The sequence below is a fragment of the Fulvia fulva genome, chromosome 8 (assembly GCF_020509005.1).
Source record: "Fulvia fulva chromosome 8, complete sequence".
Taxonomy (NCBI): Eukaryota; Fungi; Ascomycota; class Dothideomycetes; order Mycosphaerellales; family Mycosphaerellaceae; genus Fulvia; species Fulvia fulva.
The window spans coordinates 477,352-501,543 of record NC_063019.1 but is presented as its reverse complement, the minus strand read 5'-3'; the positions used below and the strand labels follow the sequence as shown (position 1 = coordinate 501,543).

The 24,192-nt window shown below is 53.9% G+C and overlaps 15 protein-coding genes across 15 annotated transcripts; 6 read left to right on the top strand and 9 right to left on the bottom strand.

Moving 5' to 3' along the window:
• Positions 1 to 91: 91 nt before the first annotated feature.
• Positions 92 to 1,765, bottom strand: CLAFUR5_10879 (putative exo-1,4-beta-xylosidase; the record flags this gene model as incomplete). Its single annotated transcript, XM_047910027.1, has 2 exons — positions 92 to 1,632; positions 1,681 to 1,765. 2 exons carry the CDS (start codon positions 1,763 to 1,765, stop codon positions 92 to 94), a joined length of 1,626 nt encoding a protein of 541 aa, XP_047764969.1.
• Positions 1,766 to 1,819: 54 nt separating this feature from the next.
• CLAFUR5_10878 (putative exo-1,4-beta-xylosidase) lies at positions 1,820 to 2,560 on the bottom strand (the record flags this gene model as incomplete). Its single annotated transcript, XM_047910026.1, is given in 3 exon segments — positions 1,820 to 2,203; positions 2,223 to 2,368; positions 2,440 to 2,560. 3 exon segments carry the CDS (start codon positions 2,558 to 2,560, stop codon positions 1,820 to 1,822), a joined length of 651 nt encoding a protein of 216 aa, XP_047764968.1.
• Positions 2,561 to 3,376: 816 nt separating this feature from the next.
• Positions 3,377 to 4,456, bottom strand: CLAFUR5_10877 (37S ribosomal protein S5, mitochondrial; the record flags this gene model as incomplete). The annotated part of the gene is made up of 2 exons (XM_047910025.1): positions 3,377 to 3,597; positions 3,652 to 4,456. The coding sequence occupies 2 exons, from the start codon at positions 4,454 to 4,456 to the stop codon at positions 3,377 to 3,379; spliced, it is 1,026 nt and encodes a 341-aa protein (XP_047765626.1).
• A 164-nt stretch (positions 4,457 to 4,620) lies between these two features.
• CLAFUR5_10876 (ATPase synthesis protein 25, mitochondrial) lies at positions 4,621 to 6,768 on the top strand (the record flags this gene model as incomplete). The annotated part of the gene is made up of 1 exon (XM_047910024.1): positions 4,621 to 6,768. One exon carries the CDS (start codon positions 4,621 to 4,623, stop codon positions 6,766 to 6,768), a length of 2,148 nt encoding a protein of 715 aa, XP_047764974.1.
• Positions 6,769 to 6,930: 162 nt separating this feature from the next.
• CLAFUR5_10875 (uncharacterized protein) lies at positions 6,931 to 7,812 on the top strand (the record flags this gene model as incomplete). Its single annotated transcript, XM_047910023.1, has 1 exon — positions 6,931 to 7,812. One exon carries the CDS (start codon positions 6,931 to 6,933, stop codon positions 7,810 to 7,812), a length of 882 nt encoding a protein of 293 aa, XP_047764976.1.
• Positions 7,813 to 8,397: 585 nt separating this feature from the next.
• On the top strand, positions 8,398 to 8,850 carry CLAFUR5_10874 (uncharacterized protein; the record flags this gene model as incomplete). Its single annotated transcript, XM_047910022.1, has 2 exons — positions 8,398 to 8,743; positions 8,801 to 8,850. The coding sequence occupies 2 exons, from the start codon at positions 8,398 to 8,400 to the stop codon at positions 8,848 to 8,850; spliced, it is 396 nt and encodes a 131-aa protein (XP_047764975.1).
• A 257-nt stretch (positions 8,851 to 9,107) lies between these two features.
• Positions 9,108 to 10,796, bottom strand: CLAFUR5_10873 (MFS-type transporter; the record flags this gene model as incomplete). The annotated part of the gene is made up of 2 exons (XM_047910021.1): positions 9,108 to 10,154; positions 10,209 to 10,796. The coding sequence occupies 2 exons, from the start codon at positions 10,794 to 10,796 to the stop codon at positions 9,108 to 9,110; spliced, it is 1,635 nt and encodes a 544-aa protein (XP_047764971.1).
• Positions 10,797 to 11,493: 697 nt separating this feature from the next.
• CLAFUR5_10872 (U1 small nuclear ribonucleoprotein) lies at positions 11,494 to 12,134 on the top strand (the record flags this gene model as incomplete). Its single annotated transcript, XM_047910020.1, has 2 exons — positions 11,494 to 11,695; positions 11,767 to 12,134. 2 exons carry the CDS (start codon positions 11,494 to 11,496, stop codon positions 12,132 to 12,134), a joined length of 570 nt encoding a protein of 189 aa, XP_047764970.1.
• Positions 12,135 to 13,069: 935 nt separating this feature from the next.
• On the top strand, positions 13,070 to 13,904 carry CLAFUR5_10871 (uncharacterized protein; the record flags this gene model as incomplete). Its single annotated transcript, XM_047910019.1, has 3 exons — positions 13,070 to 13,328; positions 13,382 to 13,559; positions 13,619 to 13,904. 3 exons carry the CDS (start codon positions 13,070 to 13,072, stop codon positions 13,902 to 13,904), a joined length of 723 nt encoding a protein of 240 aa, XP_047764973.1.
• A 395-nt stretch (positions 13,905 to 14,299) lies between these two features.
• On the bottom strand, positions 14,300 to 15,082 carry CLAFUR5_10870 (uncharacterized protein; the record flags this gene model as incomplete). Its single annotated transcript, XM_047910018.1, has 2 exons — positions 14,300 to 14,984; positions 15,039 to 15,082. The coding sequence occupies 2 exons, from the start codon at positions 15,080 to 15,082 to the stop codon at positions 14,300 to 14,302; spliced, it is 729 nt and encodes a 242-aa protein (XP_047764972.1).
• A 212-nt stretch (positions 15,083 to 15,294) lies between these two features.
• CLAFUR5_10869 (uncharacterized protein) lies at positions 15,295 to 16,110 on the bottom strand (the record flags this gene model as incomplete). The annotated part of the gene is made up of 2 exons (XM_047910017.1): positions 15,295 to 16,008; positions 16,078 to 16,110. The coding sequence occupies 2 exons, from the start codon at positions 16,108 to 16,110 to the stop codon at positions 15,295 to 15,297; spliced, it is 747 nt and encodes a 248-aa protein (XP_047765418.1).
• Positions 16,111 to 16,324: 214 nt separating this feature from the next.
• On the bottom strand, positions 16,325 to 18,545 carry CLAFUR5_10868 (Tyrosinase; the record flags this gene model as incomplete). Its single annotated transcript, XM_047910016.1, has 5 exons — positions 16,325 to 16,892; positions 16,948 to 17,437; positions 17,497 to 18,060; positions 18,120 to 18,213; positions 18,333 to 18,545. 5 exons carry the CDS (start codon positions 18,543 to 18,545, stop codon positions 16,325 to 16,327), a joined length of 1,929 nt encoding a protein of 642 aa, XP_047765419.1.
• Positions 18,546 to 19,809: 1,264 nt separating this feature from the next.
• CLAFUR5_10867 (uncharacterized protein) lies at positions 19,810 to 20,248 on the bottom strand (the record flags this gene model as incomplete). Its single annotated transcript, XM_047910015.1, has 3 exons — positions 19,810 to 19,949; positions 20,004 to 20,049; positions 20,114 to 20,248. The coding sequence occupies 3 exons, from the start codon at positions 20,246 to 20,248 to the stop codon at positions 19,810 to 19,812; spliced, it is 321 nt and encodes a 106-aa protein (XP_047765426.1).
• An 80-nt stretch (positions 20,249 to 20,328) lies between these two features.
• Positions 20,329 to 22,149, bottom strand: CLAFUR5_10866 (uncharacterized protein; the record flags this gene model as incomplete). Its single annotated transcript, XM_047910014.1, has 5 exons — positions 20,329 to 20,522; positions 20,583 to 21,160; positions 21,275 to 21,384; positions 21,515 to 21,616; positions 21,667 to 22,149. The coding sequence occupies 5 exons, from the start codon at positions 22,147 to 22,149 to the stop codon at positions 20,329 to 20,331; spliced, it is 1,467 nt and encodes a 488-aa protein (XP_047765427.1).
• A 462-nt stretch (positions 22,150 to 22,611) lies between these two features.
• On the top strand, positions 22,612 to 23,836 carry CLAFUR5_10865 (uncharacterized protein; the record flags this gene model as incomplete). The annotated part of the gene is made up of 5 exons (XM_047910013.1): positions 22,612 to 22,797; positions 22,848 to 22,952; positions 23,007 to 23,151; positions 23,343 to 23,499; positions 23,548 to 23,836. 5 exons carry the CDS (start codon positions 22,612 to 22,614, stop codon positions 23,834 to 23,836), a joined length of 882 nt encoding a protein of 293 aa, XP_047765424.1.
• Positions 23,837 to 24,192: the final 356 nt, after the last annotated feature.

Here is a 24,192-nt window from a genome sequence, read left to right as displayed (position 1 = left end):
AGTCAATGCCTCTGCTATCATCACAACGTCTGTCCAAGTGGGCTACCCGTCAGACCAGTAAGCGCTTCCAGCATTCTCCCTTAAGATCACTTCACCCACGCCCCGGTCTCTCAGGCCACACCTCAACAACCCTTTCCTCCCCCAAAACTTCAAAGCTGACCCCCGCAAGCTCGGGCTCCGTATCAATAGCAACGGTATACCGTCCCGGATATAAGATTCTCCTTCCCTCCTCATCCCACCGACTCAGTGAAGCCACCGTGATCGGCAAGACCACAGTCCCAGCCTCTCCAGAACACCCTGGCTCCAGATCATGAAGTCGCTCATAACCAACCAATTCCTTGATCGGCCACGGCGGTGGCCCACCATCACCGCGCAGAAACGCGAGGGCAACGTAGTCAGATGTTGTGTTGCCGATATTATGGACCCTGAGATGGACGTGGCCGATGATGGCCTGCTCAGGTCGTTCTCCATTCTCACAGCTGTGGAGGATCTCGCTGATGTGTAAAGACCCCACCGGCACGAAGCTGGCATCCACCTCAAACGTCGTGTAGTGCAACCCATGTCCGAACGGCAATACCGCTCCATCATGCCACTTATACGTCCTCCCCAGATGCTTCTCCCCATCAGGCCTGAGACCCATGTCTGTCATTGGTAAAGAGACGTAGGTGGCAGGATACATCGTGACCGGAAGCCTTCCAGCGGGTGCGACGTTACCGAAGAGAACGTCTGCAATCGCAACGCCGCCATCTTGACCTGGATATCCGACCCAGAGGATTGCGGAGATGTTGGGATTGGACAAGAACTCTGAATCGTCGAGCTGACCACCTCCTGACTGGACAATGATAGTGGGTTTGCCGACTGAGGAGACGGCGCTTATCAAGGCGAGTTGTGTGGTGTTGCAGCTGAGGGACGTACGGTCGAGGGTTTCGCGTTCTACTGACTGGTCTATGCCGCCAACGTAGACGATCACGTCATGGGCTTGGGCTACAGTGGCGGCGGAGGTCGGATCGTCAAGGGACGTGATGCTGTCGACCAAGACGTTCTCGACTTGCTGGAGGCCGTAGAGGGGCGAGTGGATGTATGGAGATACACCAGAGTAGCCTCCAAGCATTGCGATTGTGGCGTTGGCCCATTCACCAACGAGGAGGACTCGAAGATCGCGCTTGGTAGGTACTGTCAAGGGTAAAGTGCTGTGATCATGCTTCAGCAGAACCATTCCAGAAGTGGCGGCTTTGCGTGCCAGCTTCCGCGCTTCCGGCGTGTTGAAATCCTCCCAGGCTATCTCTTGGTAAGGGTGCGAGTTGGTTGGGTCAAAGTATCCAACCTTGATCAGACTTGAGTAGATCCGCTTGAGCGCGACGTCGACTTCTGCTTCCGAGACCAAGCCTTGATCCAGCGCACCAGGTAGGAAATTCTGGTAGAAGACACCGCAGTCGAGGTCTGTTCCAGCTTGAAGGGCCGCCTGCGCTGCTTCCTCCGCAGTGTCGCTGTAGTTGTGCGAGACCAGAATCTGATCGATGGCGAAGCAGTCCGAAACGATATACTGCTCAGGCTCATTCCACTTCCAATGATCGCGAAGGAGCGTATTCTGCAGCCAGTCATCAGCACACGTCGGTACACCATTTAGAGCATCTGCACATGGTCAGCAAACAACCGTCAACCTGAGCCTCGCAGTCTTACTGTACGAGCACATAACACTCCCCAACCCCGCATCCCTCACACAAGCCTCAAACGGCGGTAAATAATACTCCGCCAAATCCCTCATCCCCACCACCGCATCAAACTCATACCTCGTAACCCCCTCCCAGTTCTCCAAATCCTACGCCGCAAGATGCTTACACGTCGCCACCACCCTCTTCACCCCATCTTCCTCAGCCTCTAGCCCCTTCAGCAACGCTTTCGTATACTCCGCAACATGAAAGGGATCCTCACCCGGCGTCTCCAACCCTCGTCCCCACCTGGGGTCGCGGAAGGGGTTCACGTTGGGGGTGAAGAAATTTAGGCCTGTACGACCAGCGTTTCCGAAGGCGCGGGCTTCGGTGCTGATTATTGAGGCGACGGAGTGGACGAGGGAGTCGTCGAAGGCGGCGGCCATGAGGATTGGTTGGGGAAAGGAGGTGGCGGAGCTGTAGGGTTCGCTGCTGTTTGGGGCGAAGACGGCGCCGAGGATGTTGGCTACGCCGTGGAGGGCTTCGTTCCAGAACTGGTGTGTTGTTAGTGACCGATCCTCGTCTGCACAGTTCGGGGGAGTATAGTGAGAAACTTGGCAGTCCTAATCGAGGGATCTCGCCTAGGAGGAAGCCGGTGCGGTTGATTTTCTCTTCCAGAGTGAATTCGGCGATGAGAAATGATGCTCTGTCATGTATGGCTGTTCGGGGTCAGTTCCGCCGGACCTGGTAGAAGTGGTAGATGATATACGCAGCGATGTATCACAAATACCAACATTGCTCAGTGGAGGGATCGAGCAGTCTGGCAACGTCCTGGTAGTCGAGGCATTGAGAAACGTCGGCAGAATAGCAGAGAAGTTGACTGCCAGTGGTGGGATGTCTGCGATCGACATGTTCGAAGGTTGGAGATGCCTCTAGCACATCAATATGGTGCTAGCGAGCCCCAGATCCATAGCTGTGGAATGTCGTGGCATTGTATACGAACACGAAGGTAGCACAACGTGAGGAGTAGGTGCGATCGAAATATCCCAGAATTCTGCCGAACGCGAAGTCGTGCAGAAGGGTCGATGCAGTCGTGGAAGGTGTGATCGACTCGTCTTTGTCATATTGCGATACAACGTGCATATCAAGGTCATACAGAGTTCCTGTAGGCACGCTGGAGGTTTGCTCCAGTCGGATCCGTACAAATGGACTGGATGTGTAATGCGGGTTGCCATGCTGTGGTGTAGTCGATCCCGATGACATGACACAGATAGGATGTGCTCGATTGTTAAGTGTATGCGCAGCTTTCGGGTTTTGCCAGTGAAGTGCCAGATGTACCGAAGGAGGGAGTGCTTCTCGTGTCAATTGTCACCGCTGTCACATGCCCCTCCAGCTAACTCATGGAGGTATATAAACTGATTTGCACCAGCTCTTCTCCACGGTCACCAGTGGTTGAATGGCAAGCTAGCGCCAAGTATGTCAAGGCAGCATGGGCGAGTCAACTTCGGAGATAGGTTCACTGCTTCCACAGATTATGCCTGTCGAAAATTGAGCCTTCATGGACGACCAAGCTGTTCGACCACCGGCGATCGTCTTATCTTTTTGCTCGTCGGACCAAGTTGTTTTATGGTGTCGATCGTGTATACGCCCTGCGATTAGTGTACGGAATAGGAACCTGTTACGATCAAGACGCTTGTACGCAGCCAGATTATACATTGTCCTACTCTTCAGTGTACGAGTCCGCCATAGTATACACCTCTTACATCAACCAGCTTCCTGCCTCTTGCTCGTGCGATGTCATCTGGCAGACGCTGGTTCGTCAATGCCTGGAAAGCTGCCTTGACAACATTCATCTTGTTTCGCGACCGGGGTGTTCGTGCAGCAAGGTCGGTAATGCCAGCAGCGCGCGCAAGCTCGAAGATGAGATGCTGGCAGCGGTTGCCGAAGCCTGGAGTCTGGTCAGTGGATGGAGTGCTGTATAGGCCGAAAAGAAGCCACAGACCTGGCGGCCTCGAGCTGAGCCTCACAATACTGGCTCCAACCTTCGCCTCAACCTCTCCATAGATAGTCCGATCCTCATACCTCGGAATCGGCTTCATATTCCTGATAGCATTCATCATAGCCTGCCGCCTTCCATCTTCGTCTTCCGCCGCCTTACCCTCCCCAACACCAACCATGCCATTCTGGTTGCCCGCGATCGTCAAAAAGTACAACGACTGAATCTTGCCCATGCGTGTTTGATTCACCACACGATGCGTGATCAAATTCTTGACTCTGATCTTGCGGATCTGGTCCTTGTCTAAGCCGGTCTGCTGTGACAGCCGCAGCATATGCGGGTCTAGCTCTTCCGTGTCTTGCCTTCTAGGTGGCTTGCCCTTCCTCTCCATACGGTGTGAGCGTTCCGTCTCGTTGGCGCCAACTTTGAGTGGTGCATCGTTCGGTGTCGCGTTATCCAGAGCTGGTCGCGCACTTGCAAAGTCATCGATGTAGTCGATTCGGGTGGGATCTGTGCGGAAGCGACCTTGCAACTTCATGTCCTTGGCAGAAACGGCCTTTTCTCCCAGCTTGATGGCGTTCATCTGTTCCGGGGTGTATCGCCGGGCCAGGATCTGCTGTTCGCGTGCTGTGTATGGCCGGAGATGGGATGCTAGCGATTTGGTCTTTGGGAATGCGCCTCGTCTGGTCGCTCGTTTTCGTGCCTCGTTCGCGGGCGAGCTGTGGAATGATCGTCGGGCATTGTTGGCTGTTTGGGTGACGGTCGGCTTCAGCCGGCATGATAGGCATCGGTATGTCTGCGCGGACGACATGGCTGTGGGTGGTAGTGTCGTTGTCGTGGTCGCTGGGTAGATGGTCGAATACAAGCAGGATGCTCGACTTGGCGTTGGGTGAAGCATTGGCCGCGGGAAAGACCTTGGTAAGCATTTCTTCGACAGGCCATCTCGACATCGATCATTTCCTACACAACCACATCATGGCTGTTTCACGCACGGCAGCAAAGGTATTGACCTGCTCAGGATGTCGTCCATGGATGCTGCCATCGTTCATTGCCAGCATCGGCGGTCCTACCCTACAGCACCCTCCGCCACCAAGACGGGCCTTCTCAACGCAACCACGACGATGGAACGAGGCACTCGAGCGATTGCAGAAGGAAGCCGAGACGGCGGAACATGCCCTGAACGATATCAACGTGGATTTCAAGAATGGAGCAGAACGACAGAAGCCTGCCGAAGCCGGACCTCCTCCAGAAACAGAACACCCATCACCACCACCGTCTCAACCTCAGCAGGAGGCTTTTGTGCCGTGGTATCTGCACATCGACTCGCCTATGCCGCCTCGGGATAATGCTATATCCGCGAGGCAAAGGAGACCGGATCTGCCAGAACATCCACCTGCACTGCTGCAACCACTCCTCGAGCGCATCTCAGTCGAACTCGGCATGGACGATTTGTCACTGCTTGATCTTCGCGGCATCGACCCACCTCCGGCTTTGGGTTCGAATCTGTTGATGATTGTGGGCACTGCTCGATCAGATAAGCATCTGCACTTCTCGGCAGACAAGCTGTGCAGATGGTTGAGAACCGAATACAAATTGAGGCCCGTCGCTGATGGTCTGCTCGGACGACAAGAGCTGAAGTTGAAGCTACGACGAAGAGCCAAGAAGTCGAGGCTGCTATCCGCGGTGGGCGCTAAGCAGACAGCCGATACAGAGCTTGAAGAGGGCATCAGGACCGGCTGGGTCTGCGTCAACGTTGGGAGGGTCGAGGGCGGTGATATCCCCAAGACTGAGGAACAGCTGGCGAGGGAGGAGAAAGTGGTGGGCTTTGGCACTGGCATGACTGGTACGAATATCGTGGTACAGCTCTTGACTGAGGAAAAGCGAGGTGAAGTCGAGCTTGAACGATTGTGGACGGCTGTGCTGAAGAAGTCCAAGAAGGAGCAGGATGACATACGTGGGGGCGGTATGCCAGAGGAGGCTGCTTCTACGGAGACGGACGAGCCACATATTTCAACCTCCTCCAAGGAGCCGGCGCAACCTGGGCTACTGGGCAGGCAAGAGACGCTGAACAACCTCACTATGGCTCATTCGCCTGGCCACCAACACCAAGTTCGAGCATATCATACATCTGCTCGCAGATTGCAGGTGTCTTCCACTCAACTACCTGTAGGTCCAAGCGACCCTCCTTCCGACGTGATCGATCCTGACAACATCACAGACCGCGACAGAATTCTGATTGAGCTCGACTCTCGGCTTGAGGAACTTGAAGACATGTCGGAAGAAGCCGCGCTCGATGCTCTCGGACCTGCATTCATGTTGGAAGAATCCAATCCTACTCCATTCTCAGACAACGACACAACACCAGATCTGGCAAGCTTCTATCGGGCTATGCCGTCCTGCCCCGATCGCTCACATTGGCATGCGTACATTCAACTGCTCTGTCATGCGCAGCGCTTGCGCCATCCGAACGTGAATGCGAACAACCTGACGGCCGCACTCGAGCAGATGCAGCTGGCGAGCTTGGTGCCAATGGAGAAGACCTACCTCGCTGTATTGGTGGCGCTGCTTCGTGATGTACGCCGGACCAATGCCTCCGACGACGCTCAGCTGACGGCTGTCTTCGACTTGTTGGAAGACATGGAGCATCATGGTCACGATGCGCTCAAGCCAGAGATCCTAGAGCTGCTCTACCACGTGCTGGTCGGTCCACCGGCATCAAGCGGTCAGTCAGTATCACTGCAGTCTCTCGTGCCGGCTTTAGGTCTCGTCAGGCCGCGAAAACAGGTCCAAGATCGTGACACGTCAGGATTCTGGCGCACATGGCATAGCTACCCACGACGAATGCTGCCAAGAGACAAGGGCATGTATACTCTCATGTTTGACTTTATCGCCGAGGATAAGCTGCAGCTTGACTTCAAGCAAGCGCGCGAGGTCATTGCTACATGTCTGGTCGATATGGAAGTCGAGCAGCCACAAGTCTTGTTCGATGGTGGCGAGATCAAACTGGCCATGTCCGTGCTGAAAGCACTGCGCCGTATTGATTCCAACGGAGAAGTGAGAGACTGGGACGATGCGAGGAGCCGGAGTGAGGATACATTGCGAAGGGCCCTCAACAGGACGTGAAAGCTGTGGCACTTGCATGTGAAGTCACCTCATCTCAAGTGAGAGTGATTGAGCAGCCGCACATCAAGTTCCGGTCTCAAGGTGAGCCAGCTTCGTCGAGACAATTCACAGAAAACTGTGGAAGCATCGTGTGAGAGACGGGTTCAATTCACTCAAGTCAACATGTCTGTGTATAAGTCAGCGCCTGGCTCTCACGCCACCAAGCATGGAGCAAACAACATGTCGAGTCCGAACAGTGGCTACGACCATGACCACCGTAGTACATCAAGGCGAGGCTCGATTCAGACAACATCTCTTGATCTGAGCGAGGACGATGATGCATTGTGGACCCGGCGGCCGTTACTCAGGATTCCAACTGAGGACGCCGAAGCGTTTGTGCAACGTCGCTATCTGGACAGCTCGCAGAGATACGACGATGTTGAGAATGATGGCTTCCAAGCTACGAACGCCAGTCGACACACTGTTCACGTACCAGAACCAGCCGAAGGCGACACAGAGGGTAATCGTGCCATCGACAGCCTCCAGGACGCACACATAATGGATGTTTTCAACGCTTATGAACAGCAAGGCTTAGGTCGAGTGGTGTACTGTATGTGGTGCGGCGTTGGAGACGGTGTCGCGCATAAGGTGGATTGCAGATACCTTCATCATCTGTTCACCCAGCGAGGCTTTCTTCGATCCAATAAAGACACCGAAGCACCCACATTGCCGACACTGCTTCTCGAAGAAGGGCCGCCGTTTCCGGATATTCTGAACCCGAATGTCGCTATTGATCCACATAACTTGTTGATCAGCCATTCGCCGAACACCGGCCAGCTTGACAAAGATGGCGATCAAGATGGTGCTGGTGCTGCGAGCATTGATGGCGAGGAATTTGACGGGCTTTACGACGTGGCTGCAACGGCTATACTCTCACAGCTCGACTCATACCAACCACCGCAATTACCATCAATGCGAGGCGGCGTGGCACACATGCTACCTCCGATCGTAGGATTCTCTGCCACTGCTGGACCAACACGTGAACCACATCACCATAGACGATGAGCCCACCGGTTCAACGGGCCTCCCAAGTTCACCCTGAGAACACACTCAGCATCCAGAACGGCATCTCCGACGTGATGGCTTCAAGATAAGCTGACACCACGCTAGAACAACGCCCTCGTTCCAGCCCTCTGCCACGTGCTCGGACCCACTTTCACATGATTGGTCAATGCCTCCAGTTCGAAGCCGCCAAACGCCTCGCGCCGGACTCACGACCGCCACGAGCTGACACCATCTGTACGCTGTCCAGAAAAGATAAGTCGACTGCATTGATTCCCTTGGCGTGCAGAATGTGTCTTGAAGTCAAACGCGCTTTCGCACCACAGAAGAGCTGTCTGCCACGTTTTGCGGCTTTCGTGGCTGCTCGACGCACGCGAGCTCGTCGGCGTGCACGAGCGTGTAGAGGGCTCGATATGGGGCCAGAACGCCTTTTGCAAGCCATTGTGGTGGGGCAGAGAAGACTGCTGGTGAATAAGAGGGGCATATTCGTCCAGCGTTGGTTTTTGTTGTGATCCTTCGTTATCCAACTCTCACAATCGCAGCATCGAGCATTCCTCACCAAGCCCAAACACGTCCTCGCGAGACAAGATGCAAGCCAACGTCGCAACAATGGCACCCGTGACACCAGCTGCGTTCTGCACCATCGAACCTGCCAGCAAGTCAGAGCAAAGTATCGAGCAGCAGCCAATGCCAGAGTGGGCCGCCTCAGCAATCTCGTACTTCCACCAAGGATGTCTACCAGTCACACTCATCGCCCTAACAATATCGATATGGTCGCTCTGGGCTTTGAGCGACGTCTTCCCAAGTGGAGGTGTCTGGACGATCATTCAGCTCGCCTTTGGCCTGGGCGTCTTCAAGGCATCGGAGTGGGCTTGCAACATGGCGTTTGCGGTATACGCAATGTTTGTTCTGATGCACAGAGGAGTGAAGAAATGTAAGTGTATAAGCCTGGTAGTGTCGTTGAGTTGTGTAGCTGACATTCCTTTGATAGTGGCAGCGTCGCACAGCAAGCACATGCACTCCATTGGAGAGGATTACTGAAGGTCGGAGTGCGACATGTTCGGCTTGTATTTATGATCGACGATACCTATGGAAATAGATGGCAGGAGTCTTGGCATTGGTGTCGCAGCTAGTTCGCTGCATGAGGAAGAGCGAGGTTACTTTGGCTCTTTTGAGCGCTGTACACACTCCGATCGCTGTGTCGGTGAAGTCATAGGAAATGGATATTGTGGTTGCTCAGCAATGCTCAAAGTCCGCGAGTGGTCGTAACAAATGCTTCGCCCCATCGACTCAAGACATCACGCCCGTCTCCTAGCCAAGTACGTGTTCCTCGACGCGCGCTTCAGAATCCTCGACTTCGGCTTGCCACCAATGTAGATGAAGGACAGAAAGCTGGTGAAAGCGCAAAGTCCCGCAAGCACCATGTTCATGTTCCCATATCCAATGGCCTGTTTCAGCTCGCCAGCCAGCTCAGGCCCGATAGCCAGACCGAGGCAGAAGGCGATGTTACTGCAGCTGTATAACTGAGCATATGGTCCCTTGTCTCCAAAGAAGTCCGGATTGACCTCGTAGTACTTCTGCACGATCGCTCCAGCTTCGACAATGGACGGCGATCCCACTCCAGCAAGCCCAACACCAGACAGACTCAGAAGTGCTGCATATATGATAATCTGTTCCTTGCCACCTGCTTGTGGTATCCTCAACAAAACCAGGACCGGTACGAGGAAGGCGTATGCCAGGACAGCGACAGGCTTTGTGCCGTATCGATCTACGCACCAGCCGAAGATGGGGCCTCCTACTAGATCGAAGGCGCCAAGTGGTAGGAATAGGAGTCCTGCTTTCAGTGAGTCAAAACCGAACAGCTCTCCAGCGACTGTCGGGATAGTGCTGTCGAAGGCGCCCAGCAAGACTGCCTGCACGAATGCTACCATCAAAGCAGTGAGAAGCATTGGGTCGGAAAGCAGTGGCAAGATTGGTACGAGTTGTGTTGCCTTCGAGCACTTCTCACGTGGTGGAAGCTGATAGTACTCATCATCCGGCTTCTGACCGCCGAGAAGTGGTTCTTCCTCGCCGTTGGCGGAACCATCTTGCTGTTGAGACTCTTCGTCTTGCTCGTCGTTTTGTTGATCATGGCTGCGGGCGGCACTGAGATCATTCACTGTGCTGGGATCGTCGACTTCGTATTTCATGGCAGTCTTCTTCTCGATCACCATAATACGCATGATGAAGTCGACGACGAGGATGGAGGCACCGATGGCAAACACACCAGTGTAGCCGGTCTTTTTGTACAACACACCACCAAGTAGAGGCGCGGCAAGGTTGCCGACCGCGATAAAGCTGAAAATCTGGGTAGCATGTCAGCGTACACAAGGCAAACCTGCAGCATTAAGGTTGCATACCGAGCCAATCGTCTTTCCAAGATTCTCGGGTCCCACAGTTTCCAGGCACAATGCGAGACCAATTGTCCATACAAAGCCTGCTGAGATTCCTTGCAAGACTCTCGCAAGTACAAGCACAGGAACGCTTCTTCCCAAGAACAGTAGTACGGTCGCCGCCAGCAGTGCAGCAAGACCGAACAAGAACGGCGCTTGTCTTGTGGATACTCGATCGGCAAGGACACCAGCAATCGGTGAGAACAGAACACTGGCAGCAGCGTAAGCCGCAAGCAGTCCCGAAACATGACTTTGGACCTGTTCCTGAGGCAAGCCGATCCGGTGCTGAAGCATGAAAGGCAGTACCGGCACAATCAAGCCGTACAAGAACAGATCGGTGAACAGACCAACAGCGACCGTGCTGACGATGAAGAAGGTATTGGATCTCCATGTCAGGCCGGCCGGTTTGATGCTGTAATGCGTCTTGATCTGGAGAGTGTTGAGCAACTTCGCCCATGCTGTTGCTTTGGCCATGCCGTGGCCGTGCTCCTGGTGCTGGGACGTCTTGTAGAAGGACAGGCGTGACGGCCCAGAGATCAGGATTGGCCGGGCCATTGGTGTTGGCGGTGGGGTGTGGTCGATGGAGGATGGCTGATGAAGAAGATCAGCATTCATGTTGTTTGCATCGCGCACGTCATGGTCTTGATGCAGGAACGAAGTCTATATCGGGCATGAGCGATTTTGTGACATCGTCCTCAGTCGTGGGTCCACGTGAGGTGTATCGAGTGCAATCCATGTTGAGGATTAGAGAATCCGTATGAAGCTACGGAAGCTGCTCCATTGTACTGAAGGCGAGGAAGTTGGATGTTGTCGTGAACATGTCGACGATCGACTAGCGCGACAGCAAGGATCGGAGAGGAGTCCGCGACGATCTCGAGCGGCTCTTGAAGCTGTGACTTGCGATCTCCTTCAACACGACAAGAACTACCCAGTCCTCATACCACCACCATCAATCAGTTATTAGGCAAACCCGCTTCACGTCAAAATGGCTGAAGACATCCCACCCAACGCAACGTTCGTACATTGCACTCCGTACGAACCAAGCGCGTCAAGGGAGTATCTACTGACATGTGTGCAGTCTCTACGTACGCCAATTCATGATCGAGCATATGCTTAAATGTCACTCATACTCACACACCGCTTCTAGGTCAAGAACCTCGACGAGAAGGTCAAACTGCCAGAGCTCGAACAAGCGCTCCGCGAGACATTCGAGGAGTTCGGCGACATTATCGATGTTGTCGCAAAGAAGAACATGAAAGCCAAGGGACAGGCCTTCATTGTCTTCTCCAGCGCCGAAGAGGCCGAGATCGCACTCGACTCCCTGCAAGGCTTCGAGATCTTCGAGCGGCCTATGAACGTGCAGTATGCGAAGACGAGGAGTGATGCGACAGTGCAGAAAGAGGAGGGCGAGGCAGGACTGGAACAGCACAAGAAGCAGAGAATTGCGGAGAAGGGTGAGATGTCACGTTCATACTATCGAAGCACAGCGCGCTCTGCGGTACAGCATATGCTGACATTCGACCAGAACGCAAGCAAGCCATCGAAGCCGCGGAAGCACAAGCCAAGCCAGCGAAACGCGCCGCAGCAGAGTCGCTCGCCGAGCGGCCTGCAAAGACTACGAAGCCTGGCCCAGGCGGCGCGAACCAGGACGAGTACCTTCCACCCAACAAGATTCTGCTGCTTCGCGAGCTGCCAGAAGACTATGGCAAGGAGGCTCTCACAGCTGTCTTCCAACGCTTCCCTGGCTTCAAGGAAGTGCGTGTTGTGCCTGGTCGCAAGGGTTTGGCTTTCGCCGAGTACGAGGACGAGACTGGTGCTATCGCTGCGAGGGAGGCCATGAATGGCGTGACGCTGGGAGAGAAGAATATTCGTGTCACTTTCCAGAGGCAGTGATTCGTTGGCAGGCCGGAGCTTTGCGAAAGAAAAAAGGTGGCAATCCTCCAGAACACGGCGTCTCATCTGCGCCGGGCACAGGATTTGGATATATCCTGGCCATCATCGTGCCGCAGCTTACTTCTCGCGCGTATGCCTTGGTCGTGGGTGCTGTCTCTGGCCTCCAAAATCATCTAACCACCCCAGAGAACGCTGCGGCATTTCTTCGATCATCAAAATAGACAGAAGCAACCAAAATCGATGCGGCTCCGCAATACACATCTCTTCATCATCGACCCGCACCTTTGTATAGGAGGGGATTCCATCATCTTTACATGTACGCTGTTGTTCGGCTTGTGCTGCGAATTCTCAACAAACTCTAAACAGCTGGTCATGCTGTATGCCGCGACGCTGAAAGCACGACCAGATTCTCGGGTGCCAAGCATTCGACCTTTTGTTGAGGCAAAGGAAGCTTGAGAACGATACGGAGGTGAGATCCGGTGGGAAGCCGCACAACTCCATCTCCATACACTTCTATGACAACGAAGCCGGTGGTTCCGCCATACCACGACCCCTCCTCACTGCCTGGAAACGGCATTGGTGATACAATACATTCACCTTGATGATGACTCTGCCCAGGCATGAGCCAATGGAAATGCCAGCAATCGTGCTTCCCTCTCCTTCGACGACCGCGTTTGGCACATTGCCCTCTTCTCACCGACGCTGTACCCAAGATCATGATGGGACTGTGGACAAGGAGCACGGGCAATGAGATGAAGAGATTGCGGCTCAATACGCACAACATGACGATAATAATAGTCTCTTCGAGAGGGGAGACGATCTGGCCGCATTACTTCAAGGTCACATCAGCTGCTTTCTGACTTGCTTCCTTTCTCCCTCATCCACGCTCGCTTCTTCAGTCGTTCCAACACCACTAACACATCATCACCGCCAAGATGCAGATCATCGCTCCTATCCTCTTCGCTGGCATTGCTGCTGCCATGCCAGGTGACCCAGGCTACAAGCCAGAGTACCAGCCACCGGCCTACAGCCCACCAGAGAAGCACTGCATCACCAGCAGCACTTGCTCTGCCTCGTACCACACCACTACCAAGTGGGTCCCATACGAGATTACCAAGACTGTCACCCTCACCAGCTACACACCAAAGGTGTACAATACCAAGGTTGAGAAGAACTACACCGTCACCAACTACAGTATGTCAAACACCTATCTCATATGGCTCCATCGACGCTAACTCTCGATGCAGTCCCATCAGTCTACAACATCACCAAGACTGTCCCAGTGACAACAACCTACACCATCCCATACAGCACCTACACCACCATCTGCACCACCTCCGCAGTCCACTTCAACAAGACCTCCGTCGCCTACACCAACAAGCTCAGCACCTGCCCACAGACTGACAAGATCCCAAAGACTGACGTGTATGTCCAACCCCTCTCCCCTCACCCAGACCCAACCCCCTCTAACACATTCCCAACAGCAAGCACACCTACGAACACACCGCCTACACCACCAAGGCCCCCTGCCCCTACACCACCGTTGAGCACATCACCTCCTCCACCCAGTCCGTCTGCACCGAGACGTCCTCCGTCTGCAAGCCCTACTCCACCTGCGACAACAAGGGTGGCGAGTACGGCCCACCTCCGCCAAAGACGGATGAGTATGCTCCACCCCCACCAAAGGAGACCTACCCAGCCAAGAAGAGTGAGGAGAAGCCGTACTCTCCACCAAAGGAGACGGGCTGGAAGAGCAATGGTGGGTACTAGATTGTTTGACTATGTCGGATGATTTGGTACGAGCGTGAAGGGGAGACTTCATCGTCCGGCTTCATGATCAGGCTCTAAGGCTCGCTGGGTGCTGTCGTGTCTGCGCAGCTGAGGCTTTTATGTTTGATGCTGCGGGTGGAAGGACGGCCCAGTGGACTAGCGACGGTCTTGTGCATAGGCGTGTTGATGGTGGCGGATGATGATGGAGACCATTTGCGGTGCCTTTGAGTGCTATGGTGTTTGGAGCGGGCGAAGAATGTGGAACGAAGACACACGAAGTACATGTAATCACACATAGATAATGGACGTAAAGTTAATGTTTGGATAAACGCTTTTTCGTGCTATCTTCCTGACGAGCTGCTACTGGCCCATCAATGCCAAACGTCACCACGCTGTCATTCTCGCATGCAGTCGGCAGTGTCCAATGCCCATCCCTGATACCGCTCAGCAGGACCACGAAGGTAGCGCTTCCAACAGCCGTCACGAAATCTGTCGCACCAATCTGGATCACCTCCCTGCGCATTATATTCCCTCTTCTTCTCGGTGTACAGTGGCAGAAACCCAGTCTCGTCCAGCTCGCCGATGTTCTTCCGCAGAACTGCATCTCCCAGTCTGTCACTTCGTACTCCCGGCTCAAACAGATACACGCTCTCCTCGGTGATGAAGTCTCGCAGTTTAGAACCTGGCGGTGTGTTATAGAAGACTTCACGAACCATCTCCGGGGTTGGATCAGAGGAGGTTTCGGCCCCGTAACTTATCATCATAAGCATCACGTCGTCTTGGAAGAGCTTGATGTCGTACTTGTCGCCCAGTATCCAGCATCTAACAGCCAGCAGGAGATCATTCTTGATATAGTCACCAGGCAACTCGCGGTGTGTCATCCAGTACAGAAGTACTTTCCAGGTATCCTCGCGATCCTCGAGTAGTCGGAAGGTGCCACTTCGTGCCTCGGCGAATTGATTGTCGCGTAATGCTTTCGCAAAGTACTCCGAGCAGTTGACAAGGAAGAGCTGTTGGATGTTGTACGGGCGCTCTTGATTGCCGATGTGCAGCTTGATGAGGCGGTCTGTTTGGAGTGCGCTATACCATGGTCAGCGCATGATGCTATTAAATACGGGCAAAGCGAATGCTTACCTCGCAAGGTCGTCGAGCGATTGTGCGATGGTTTCCGCCGCCATGTCGTGATGTGTGGTTGTGGTAGTGCTGCTGATGGTGCAGTGCGTGTGATGAGTTCAAAGTGGAGAGATGAGGTGAAGTCAAGATTGCGTTTCGCTGTTGCAGCAATGAGGAAACCGCGACAAGGATCAGGAGGCATGTGTGCACGCTAGTGATGCCGCTAGTGATGATCCTTGTCATCGTCCTGATGTGAAGGCATGAACGACAGTCTACCTTATACCTCATCCAAACCAAAATATTCTCGTCCAGGCCTCCATCCTTGCACATACTCCTCGCCACGAAATCGCAGCAAATTGCACTTCTCTGGCGCATACAAGTACTTCTTCCAAAAGTCGGCGTTCGCATCAGCAAATTTATGCTCCCACTTCGGCAAACCAAGAATGCTGTCCCATTCCTTCTCTTTCTTCTTGTAGAGCTTATAGAACTCAGTCCCACGATGCGGCTCCACGTACTCCGCCATAAGTGGATGCACGTATTTCTCCACCTTCTGTATCTCGACCACGTGCTCTGCGAGTAGCTCACGGAGCTTGGAGCCTCGTGGTGTCTGCTTGAACACTTTTAGGATGGTCTCCACGGTCATTGAGTCCCACCCGGCTCTGTTGAAGGACTCCATGAGAGTCGTCATGGCCTCGTCCTGGAAGGACCGGATCTCGTACTTGTCGGCAAGCAGCCAGCACATGATGAGGTGGTTTTCATCGAACCAAGAATCGGTTTCTTCGGTTTGAACGTCGTCAGGAAGCTCGTGCTGGACGATCCAGTAGAGTATGATCCTCCAGCATGTAGCGTCCTCCTTGCTGCACTCAATACGGATACCTTGCTCCTTGCGCGTGTCTGTGCCCAGCAGCTTGCTTGCAGATTGCAGTAGCCGTTGTTGTATCAGGTAGGGCTCGGCCTGGTCGTTGATGTAGATCCTGATGAGGCACTCCGACTGTAGCTCACTTGACAATGGTTAGCCTCCGTTGACATCCATTGACGATGGCCTCATGAGCTGCTTCACCGTCTTCTTGGTTAGGTCGGTGTCGGACTTCATGAATGTTGACGTCTTCTGTTAGCCATCATTGTCAGTGGCTGGAATGGCCGTCTTATAGGCAGTACAATTGCTTCAAGCCGTGAGCAAACGTTCTAGCTCTTTATATGCGAGCAAGGAAAGAGGGGGGCGATGTTTGTTATCGCCATAGCTGTTGGATCTGGAAGAAAGTAGTGAGGTAAAGAAATCGTTACTCTATATGCAAGAAATCTGCTGCTTATGCCGTTGACTCCGCATCATCAGCTGTCGCCGTCGAACTCGCCGCCGCACTCGAAGACACACTGGATGTTCCAGTCGAAGCTGGAGCTGCGCTAGAAACCGAGGAGGCCGCCACACCAGCAGGCAGTGGCGCCGCCTTCGTGTTATCGGTGGTGTCAACCAGAGCCTCTGGTGCAGCCACGACTGGCACGGCTTGAGCACCGCCATCTGGCGTTACAACAGTGCGTCTGACTCTGATAGCCAAACCATTGCCACGTGCCTTAGTTCCGCCAATGTCCTTGCCACTCGCAGTGACGAGTCTCCACACGAACTTGGCGCGCACGTATTGACGGACTGTAGAAGGCTTGAGGTCCTTAATGCCACCAGCGATGAGGGTGTTGAGGAGGGCATCGGTAATGGGCACAACACCGTGTGCAGCGTTGGCGCCGTTGGTCGAAGATGCTTGAGACACGGAGATGCCGCCGACACGGTTTGATGCATCGAGGTAGTCCGAGTTGGCAATCCTGCTCACGTCGACGTCCCCGAAAAAGAGGTGAAGGTTGAAAGACTCGCCGGGTGCTACGGACCTGTGGGAAGAAGCGTTAGCGGCGAATCATGACTCTTGTGGAGTGTAGTACATACTTCCGAATCGTGACTTCAGCGCTGTACTCAGAGTAGCTTCCGTTGACGTTGATCAACGAAGCTCGGAATGGAGCCAAGGCAGCTTGCGAGGGTGGCGTGATCAAGTTCGCTGAAGCCTGGCGTTCCTCCAACGCGAGGAACTCATCGTCACGCTTTGCGTTGGTGCTGACAGCCTGTTGACTACGACCGTTGCCGTAAATGTTGTTCAGGCGGCTCTGCAGAGTTGACACGCTTGGTCGATCTGCGATCTCTGGGTATGTATAGCCCGACATGCGAACGTCGTAGGACATGGCAGGCGTCCACCAAGCAGTACCGGTGTTTTGTGTGCGGAATGGCATGTACGAGAAAGTATCACCGCGCTGGGAGCCCGAATCCCAGACGAAATTGCCACTGCTGGACCTCGTGGTCGGTTGACGAGTGTTTGGATTCAGGGCCTGCCACAGTGCGCCGATTCTATCGACGTTGGCGTGGTGGAGCCAGAAGATTGGATCTTGAAGATCACGTAGTCAGTACAACGTATCGACAGGACGGGCTGAACGGACTACTCACCGAACGCAGAGGCGTCTAAGTTGCACATCGTCCCGCAAATCGTGTTGTGGACCGTGTTGTGGACACCTTCCAGACTGTTGACCGATGATGCGCCACAGCTGGATCTTTCACTGGAATCGTAGGTTGCAAATACGTTCCAGCACACATTCGGCGTGTTGAACAGAAGAGCAACGCCTCGCCTCAGGCCAGAGAACTGGCTGCTCATGTCTTTCACGTACGTCCCGGATCGGTAGGTTGTCCTCCCGCCATTTCGTCCTACGCTAATGCCGTTGCCTAGAGATCCAGTCGTGGTATGGGAAAAGAGAGGGTTTGCAATGGTTTGTGATTGGCCGGTGCTTTGGCTAACGATGGTGATTTGGGAGTTGGCGATTTGCGAAGGTACGGTACCTGACTTTGCCCAGTCCCAGTAAGGCAGCCTCAGCGTGTTCGCGGCGGCCTGGTAAGTCGCTCTCTGCGGTGAGTACCAGTTGTTGGCGATATTTGTGGCGATGGCCTTCAGCTGCTGCTCGTATAGCGCGATGTACGGTCTGTGCCATAAGTAGAAGTCCTTTGTGCCGTGAAAACCTAGAGAAGAACCGAGTCAGTGTTATGCGCAACAGCGATGTCGATATAGGAATGCTTACAGTAGCCTCCACCCTTGTTACCCTGCCGAGTGTTCGCTTGGTAGCTGCCAGAATCATCCCAGTATTGATGAGGTGCGCCGTGGATACCACAGACCTGTCCAGATGTTGTCAGTAGCTATACTCGCAGAGCACGTGGCAATGTCCCAGCAGAGTGGGCCGATGACAAGGGTCACAAGCCAATGTCTCGGCAGTGCCTATCATTGTGAAACTTACCTGGAAGTAGCCACCGATCTCTGAAGGTTGAGCCTTCTGCCATTGCTGCATCGCAAGGATATACAGGCTGAACTCCTCCTTGCCCATGGTCGTAATGTCCTTCCTCTGCGGTGGGTTTGCATTTTGGCTCTGGCTGACATCTCGTCTAGGAACTGGGATGTACGCAGCGGTAAAGGTCAAAGAGGCCAGGAGGACTCCTGAAAAGAACTTCATCTTGAAAGTGAAATGGATGATACCTTAAATTTGGGTTGTTCGTCCAGGTCCAGGGCGCGAGTATATAAGGTCATTGTTAGCAGCAACGGCACCGCGTAGCTTCCAATGACCCTGAGGCACAACATGACTTTTCTCGTAACTGCGCTTAGTATCGATTCCGAGCGGAACAGTTTTCGAACTTACACTTCGCTGCACCTGAAGTGCATGGGAGCGATATTGGCGGGACTGCAGCCAATCCAGGAGAGCCGTGAACGCCACATCATGGCGGCCAGCTGCATATCTCACGTGGTAACGGCCCCAGCAAAGGCTTGGCTGCGAGTAATGTTCAGTAGTATATGCCCTGGCCGCATCCGGTCTTCACTTGGCGAGGAGCGCCCGAAGCTGTCGAGAGCAAGCCCTTTCAGCCAGCCACGTGTGTGGCCCGCGAGTCTGGACACCAAGCTTTCCAGTCGGATGGAATTGTGTAGACGAAGCGTGACTGTCACGAATAGCGTGGCGTGCGCTGAGCGGAACGAAAGAGCGCCGCGAGGATAGATCGTCCCGAAAAGCAAACAGCGTATCGTTTCGTTCTTGGAAGCTCGCAGCCATGCTCAGCTGTGGCGGTCTGGACCGAAAGGCATTGGTGTTGCTACCCGAGGCATGGCGAGATGTTGACATCCAAGTACTGCGGTACGTCGTGCTGATGTGTAGATCTCTGGGTCGTGCATTGTATCGGGAAGCGGCCGGCGTGGTCATCGCCCCCATTGTAGGCAGAGTTGCAAGGGTTCTTCGCAGATTCAGATGCAAGAGCTGACCAGAAAGGGGAGGAGAAGTTTGGCGCCTCACGAACTCAGATGTCGTCTAGAACCTAGCTCGTCTAGATGCTGTCGCCAAGCCGGCTCATCGTGAAAATCGCCCGCAAAGGCTATTTTTGTACACTGTTGTGCATTTGTGTGTCTCGACTTCTTCACTAACATCGTATCACGAGAAAGAGCTGCGAGATGTGCGCGACGAGCTTTCGCGTGGCGGCTGATGATGTTCCGATGAGCTGAACAAAAGTCGGAACCACGACAATGGCCATGGTGCTCGGAACAATGGCTGCAAATAGAGTCTTGAACACTATTGACGGCGAGCCTATGATTGTTCCAGCTTTGAGCATTGATGCGCGAAGTGCTCCGGATGACTATTTCAAGGCCAGCTGTGTGGAGAGTACTCTTCGGGAAGTACTGCAGAGCGGAAACGGTGATCTCTCCTCACACTCGGCTGGCCACGCAAGACGTTGTGCCTAGAAGTTCCTCTCGTCGAACACATCCGAATTGACGTTGACGACAGGCCCCTGGTAGACATGCCGTCCTTGGACAGCATAGCATATCAGTGCAATGACCAGGACACCTGAAAACATCACGATGGCGTAGTTCATGCTTTCTGCGAAGTTGTTAGCCGTTGGGGGGATGCCTTTGATCTTTTACTTGGACTTACCCGCGGCGACTGGTACCGAGATTGGGAAGCAAACCCAGACCATGGCCTGTAAGTAAATGATGATTAGCGACCTTCGGCACTGCAAGGTATTTTGGCCTCTGAGAACTTACCCAACAAGAATAGACAAAAGCAAAGCAATTGATCGGCAAGCCCGCCCAGCCCAGCGACCATCTGCAACGCGGTAATGTTTCGCCTCGAATACGCTTCCAGGCGATCGAGCCCACACTGATGACGTAGGTTGACATCAATGCCAGAAGCTGGAGGGAGATGATGGCGTTGCTGTAATGTGTCAATAGGCATGCGATATTTAATACGCTGTCAGTACTTATAAGGCGATTGTGCTCCCGAGATTGATCAAGGAAAGAAGTAGGGTAAATCCATAGGTCACCAGAATGGCATTGAGTGGAATGTGAAGTATAGGATGTACACTACCGATCCATTGCCAACCGGGCAGCCCCTTGTCGCGTGCGAAAGCGAAGGTCTGGCGGGAGGTTGAGGCAAAGAAGGAGGTGGCTCCGGCTGGTGAACAGATCAGAGTCAGTGATATGCTCCGACTCTCTCGGTCAAGATTGCACTTACCTATCCCCAGAATCAAGATGATCGACGTCAGTCCAATAGCACCTCCAGTCGAACCTGTCCCAGTCTGAAAGACGTGAATGTAGGGGAATCCACTCCTGGAATTTATCGCGGCATCCACGTCCGTCAAGCAGAAGCAGTATGTGATCAACATAGCAAACCCCATGGCGCCATTCAGCACATAACTCCAGGTCATACATCTCGGCACGATGATAGAGGCATCTCGAGTCTCTTCAGCCATATGTGCCGCACCATCAGAACCGATGAGACCGTAAATCGACGTCACTTGACCGACCAGCATGCTCAAAGCCGTGGTGGACCATCCGCCGGAATTCTCGAAGGAGCTGAAGACTTCTCGTGCTGTGTTGCGTGGAGATAAGACCCAGAGGACGATGAGGACCGTGGCGAAGCCGAAGACGTGGAAGATGAGGATGACGCCTTCGACTAGTGGGAGGTGCTTCGCGCCCCAGGTGTTGATCAGAAGCCCGAGGCTGACCATAGCGATGACGAAGAGATAGCCTTGGTAGGGTTGTGGCGAGTAGTCATCGTGGGTTATTGCGATAAGGCCTTGTATCTGCGTTCTGAAGGACGTCAGCTATCCTGGACCCAGAATGTCTGGCTTGGCGACTATGTTCAGCGCGAAGTGAATGACGCCAAGCGCATCGAATAATACAGACACACGTTGGCATACGTACCCGAGCAAGAACATGCCAGAAAAAGTACCGCATTGCCAAGACAACGTACTCATCCAGCCAGCAATGTACGAGATGAACTTCTGATGGCTCCTTGGTGCAAACTCGCTGGCCTGTAGACACAGTGCCGTCAGTCACTATCTCGAGAGCATAGAACAGAGCCCCAGCACCAAGGGTGCTCTTCGGCGCTGTGTCGCGTGTCAGCCCTGCAAAAGCTCACGCCTTCGCTCTCAAAGCACTCACCCAATGATACTGTCCGCCAGCTGTAGGCGCCATCGATGACATCTCAGCGAGTGACAGCACGATTGAGCCGAAGCAGATGAATGAGCCCAAAAACATCCAGATCTGATCCCGATTCAGTGTATAGTCAGACTGTTCTTGAGGCGAAGACATACCATGCCACCAGTACCGCCATTCGTTAGGCCTGCCGCAGTAGCACTCAGCGTGACTTCCCACGTGCCCATCGCCACCGCGACGAAGCCTAGAATCGAGGTGAATCTGAAGTTGCGTCTCAATTCTTGCTTCGTCCCAAGTCTTCGCATATCGACATAGTCTGCCTGCGTGCAGTCCGCCGCCACACCATCGTTCGACTGCTGGCGCTCGACCGCGACATGGCCTCTGTTCTTCAGCTCGTAGTCCATGATGTCGATACCAATGCTCAGCGACACTGGATGAATGTGTCGAGCCGCGTTGGGAGAAGGGTTCTCAAGCAATGTCTCCTCGCATGACCTGCACAGGTGGAGGAATAACTCAAGAGAGTCCAGGCCTCCGACCGCGGGATGGAGACTTTGGTTTGTTGGTGCACCGCCAGTAAGCGATATAGCCGGAAAGGAGATGTGAGGGTTGCGCCGCGTCTGTGGGCAAGCATCGATAAGCATTCTGCCGTACAAGTTCCGGTCATGGTATGCGAGACAGCCTGGCGTGCCGCGATTGAGCCGACTTCGGAACTTGTATGGACCTCGAAGTACACGTCTTGGCCGCGTAGTGCACCTATGAATGCGTGTGGAACGGTAATCCCCCGATCTGCTGCATGTATAGTGCCATGTGTGATGAATCACCGGACAACTCGCCGAACTTCGAGATGAGTAACACTTCTCGAATCAGCAGCCTCGCCATCTTGCAGCGCTTTGGTCGGCATTGGAAAACGCGATAGCCGAGTCTTCACAGGGTCGTACTACAACAACTCGCAATGCTGCCTTCTTCGCGCGGTGGTCCCGATCATGTATCGCATCTGGAGGACTTCCTGTTGAGCTTTCCTTCAACATTCGGTTTCTCACGATTTCTTTTGGGTACCGACAGGCCTGGAACAGAGCCTGAGGGCTGTTGATGTAGGAGGCACAATGGCAGAAACCGGAGGTGAACAATGGAGTACGGCCATTTCCGCGTCAGACCGTGGTCCTTTGGTGACAATCGCGGCTGGTTTGATGCTGGTGGCCATGGTACTCTTCTTGGGCTTCAGGCTCACGATACGATGGCCTTGGGCGAAGCTCATAGGATGGGATGATTGGGCGACGATGCTAGGCAGCGTATTTGAACCCGCCCAATTCGACGAGACGTGTTGCTAACGATCTCACAGCTTTTCGCCTGCGGGCAAAGCATCGCCGTCTTCGTTGCCATTGATCGTGGATTGGGCGTGCATCGTTCAGATCTGAGTGTAGAGCAGTCGATGGAGGCGTGGCATGTAGGCTGTGCACACAAGCAACGAAGTGTCCGGTGCTGACCAACTGTTGCTCAGGCTCTTTACGCAAGCGACGTGATTAGTATCGTGGCCTTGACGGGATCCAAGTTAGCTGTGTCTCTTCTGCTCCTGCGGCTGTCGACATACAAGCAGCACATATATGCAGCTCGGGTCATCACTGGCTTGATCATAACTTGGGGGGGTTCTGGCCACCATCTTCACGGTACATTTTAGCAGGGCAGAAGGCATCGAGCAGTGTCTGAGACTATGGTGTGAATGTGGCGCGTCGCTCAGCGCATATCCCACGCGGTCCATCATAGTTTGAGACACTGCCACCTGGTTCTCGAGTGTGGTTGACACCCTTCTGTTTGTAGTCGCTCGAGATCAAGCGAGCTAGGGCGGATGTTCGAGGCGCATGGATCGGTCTTGGAGCGTTGAGTATCCTCCTGGAGGTGGCGCTGTTCGTGCTGCCATGCTTTTTGGTTTGGAATTTGAAAATGAAGCTGTCAGCCAAGATCACCGTGATCGTAGGTTTCGCATTTCGGATCCCGTAAGTACAACATACCTTCGCGAGAGGCATCTGCTAACGTTGTTGAAGTGCCAGCGGTCTCGCCCTAGCTCGCGTCCTGGCAGTGGTGAAAATGCTGTCTGCCGAAGATGGGCAAGTTGACATCGATTTTACCTGGGATTACGTCTTACCGACGATCTACACTAGTGTCGAAATGCACTACAGTCTGATGGCCGCCACAATACCTTGCATGCATCTCTTCTTGCGCCAGTTCTCGACAGGTAAGTGCGGTCTGACAAGACCATTGCTCGAACCAGAGCTGACCAAAGACTCCCAGGTTATTTGGGTACAACCAATGAGCAACTACACGGGACCATGATGGGTTCGACAAGTCAGAGCGATTCCTATGGGATGTCCAGCATGAAAAGTCGAGACCAGAAGACGACCCGTAATCAAAGGGGCGGTACAGGACGGCAGCACAGCCATGTTGATGCGGTGTCCCGAGCGCTTTACCAGGTTGATGCCACCCTGACGACAATAAGCGCCGGCCGCGATCGAGCCGAAAGCATCGTCAGCGATGGGAGCGAGAAGATTATGGTCCGGCATACGGTCGATGTGAAATGGAGCGATAGCGAGGAACAAAGATGAGGCCTGCATCAAGGCACCAAAGTTTAGAGACGACCATCAGACGCTTTCGAGGACCGGTCCGGACTCCATAAGCCTTCCAGGCGGGCT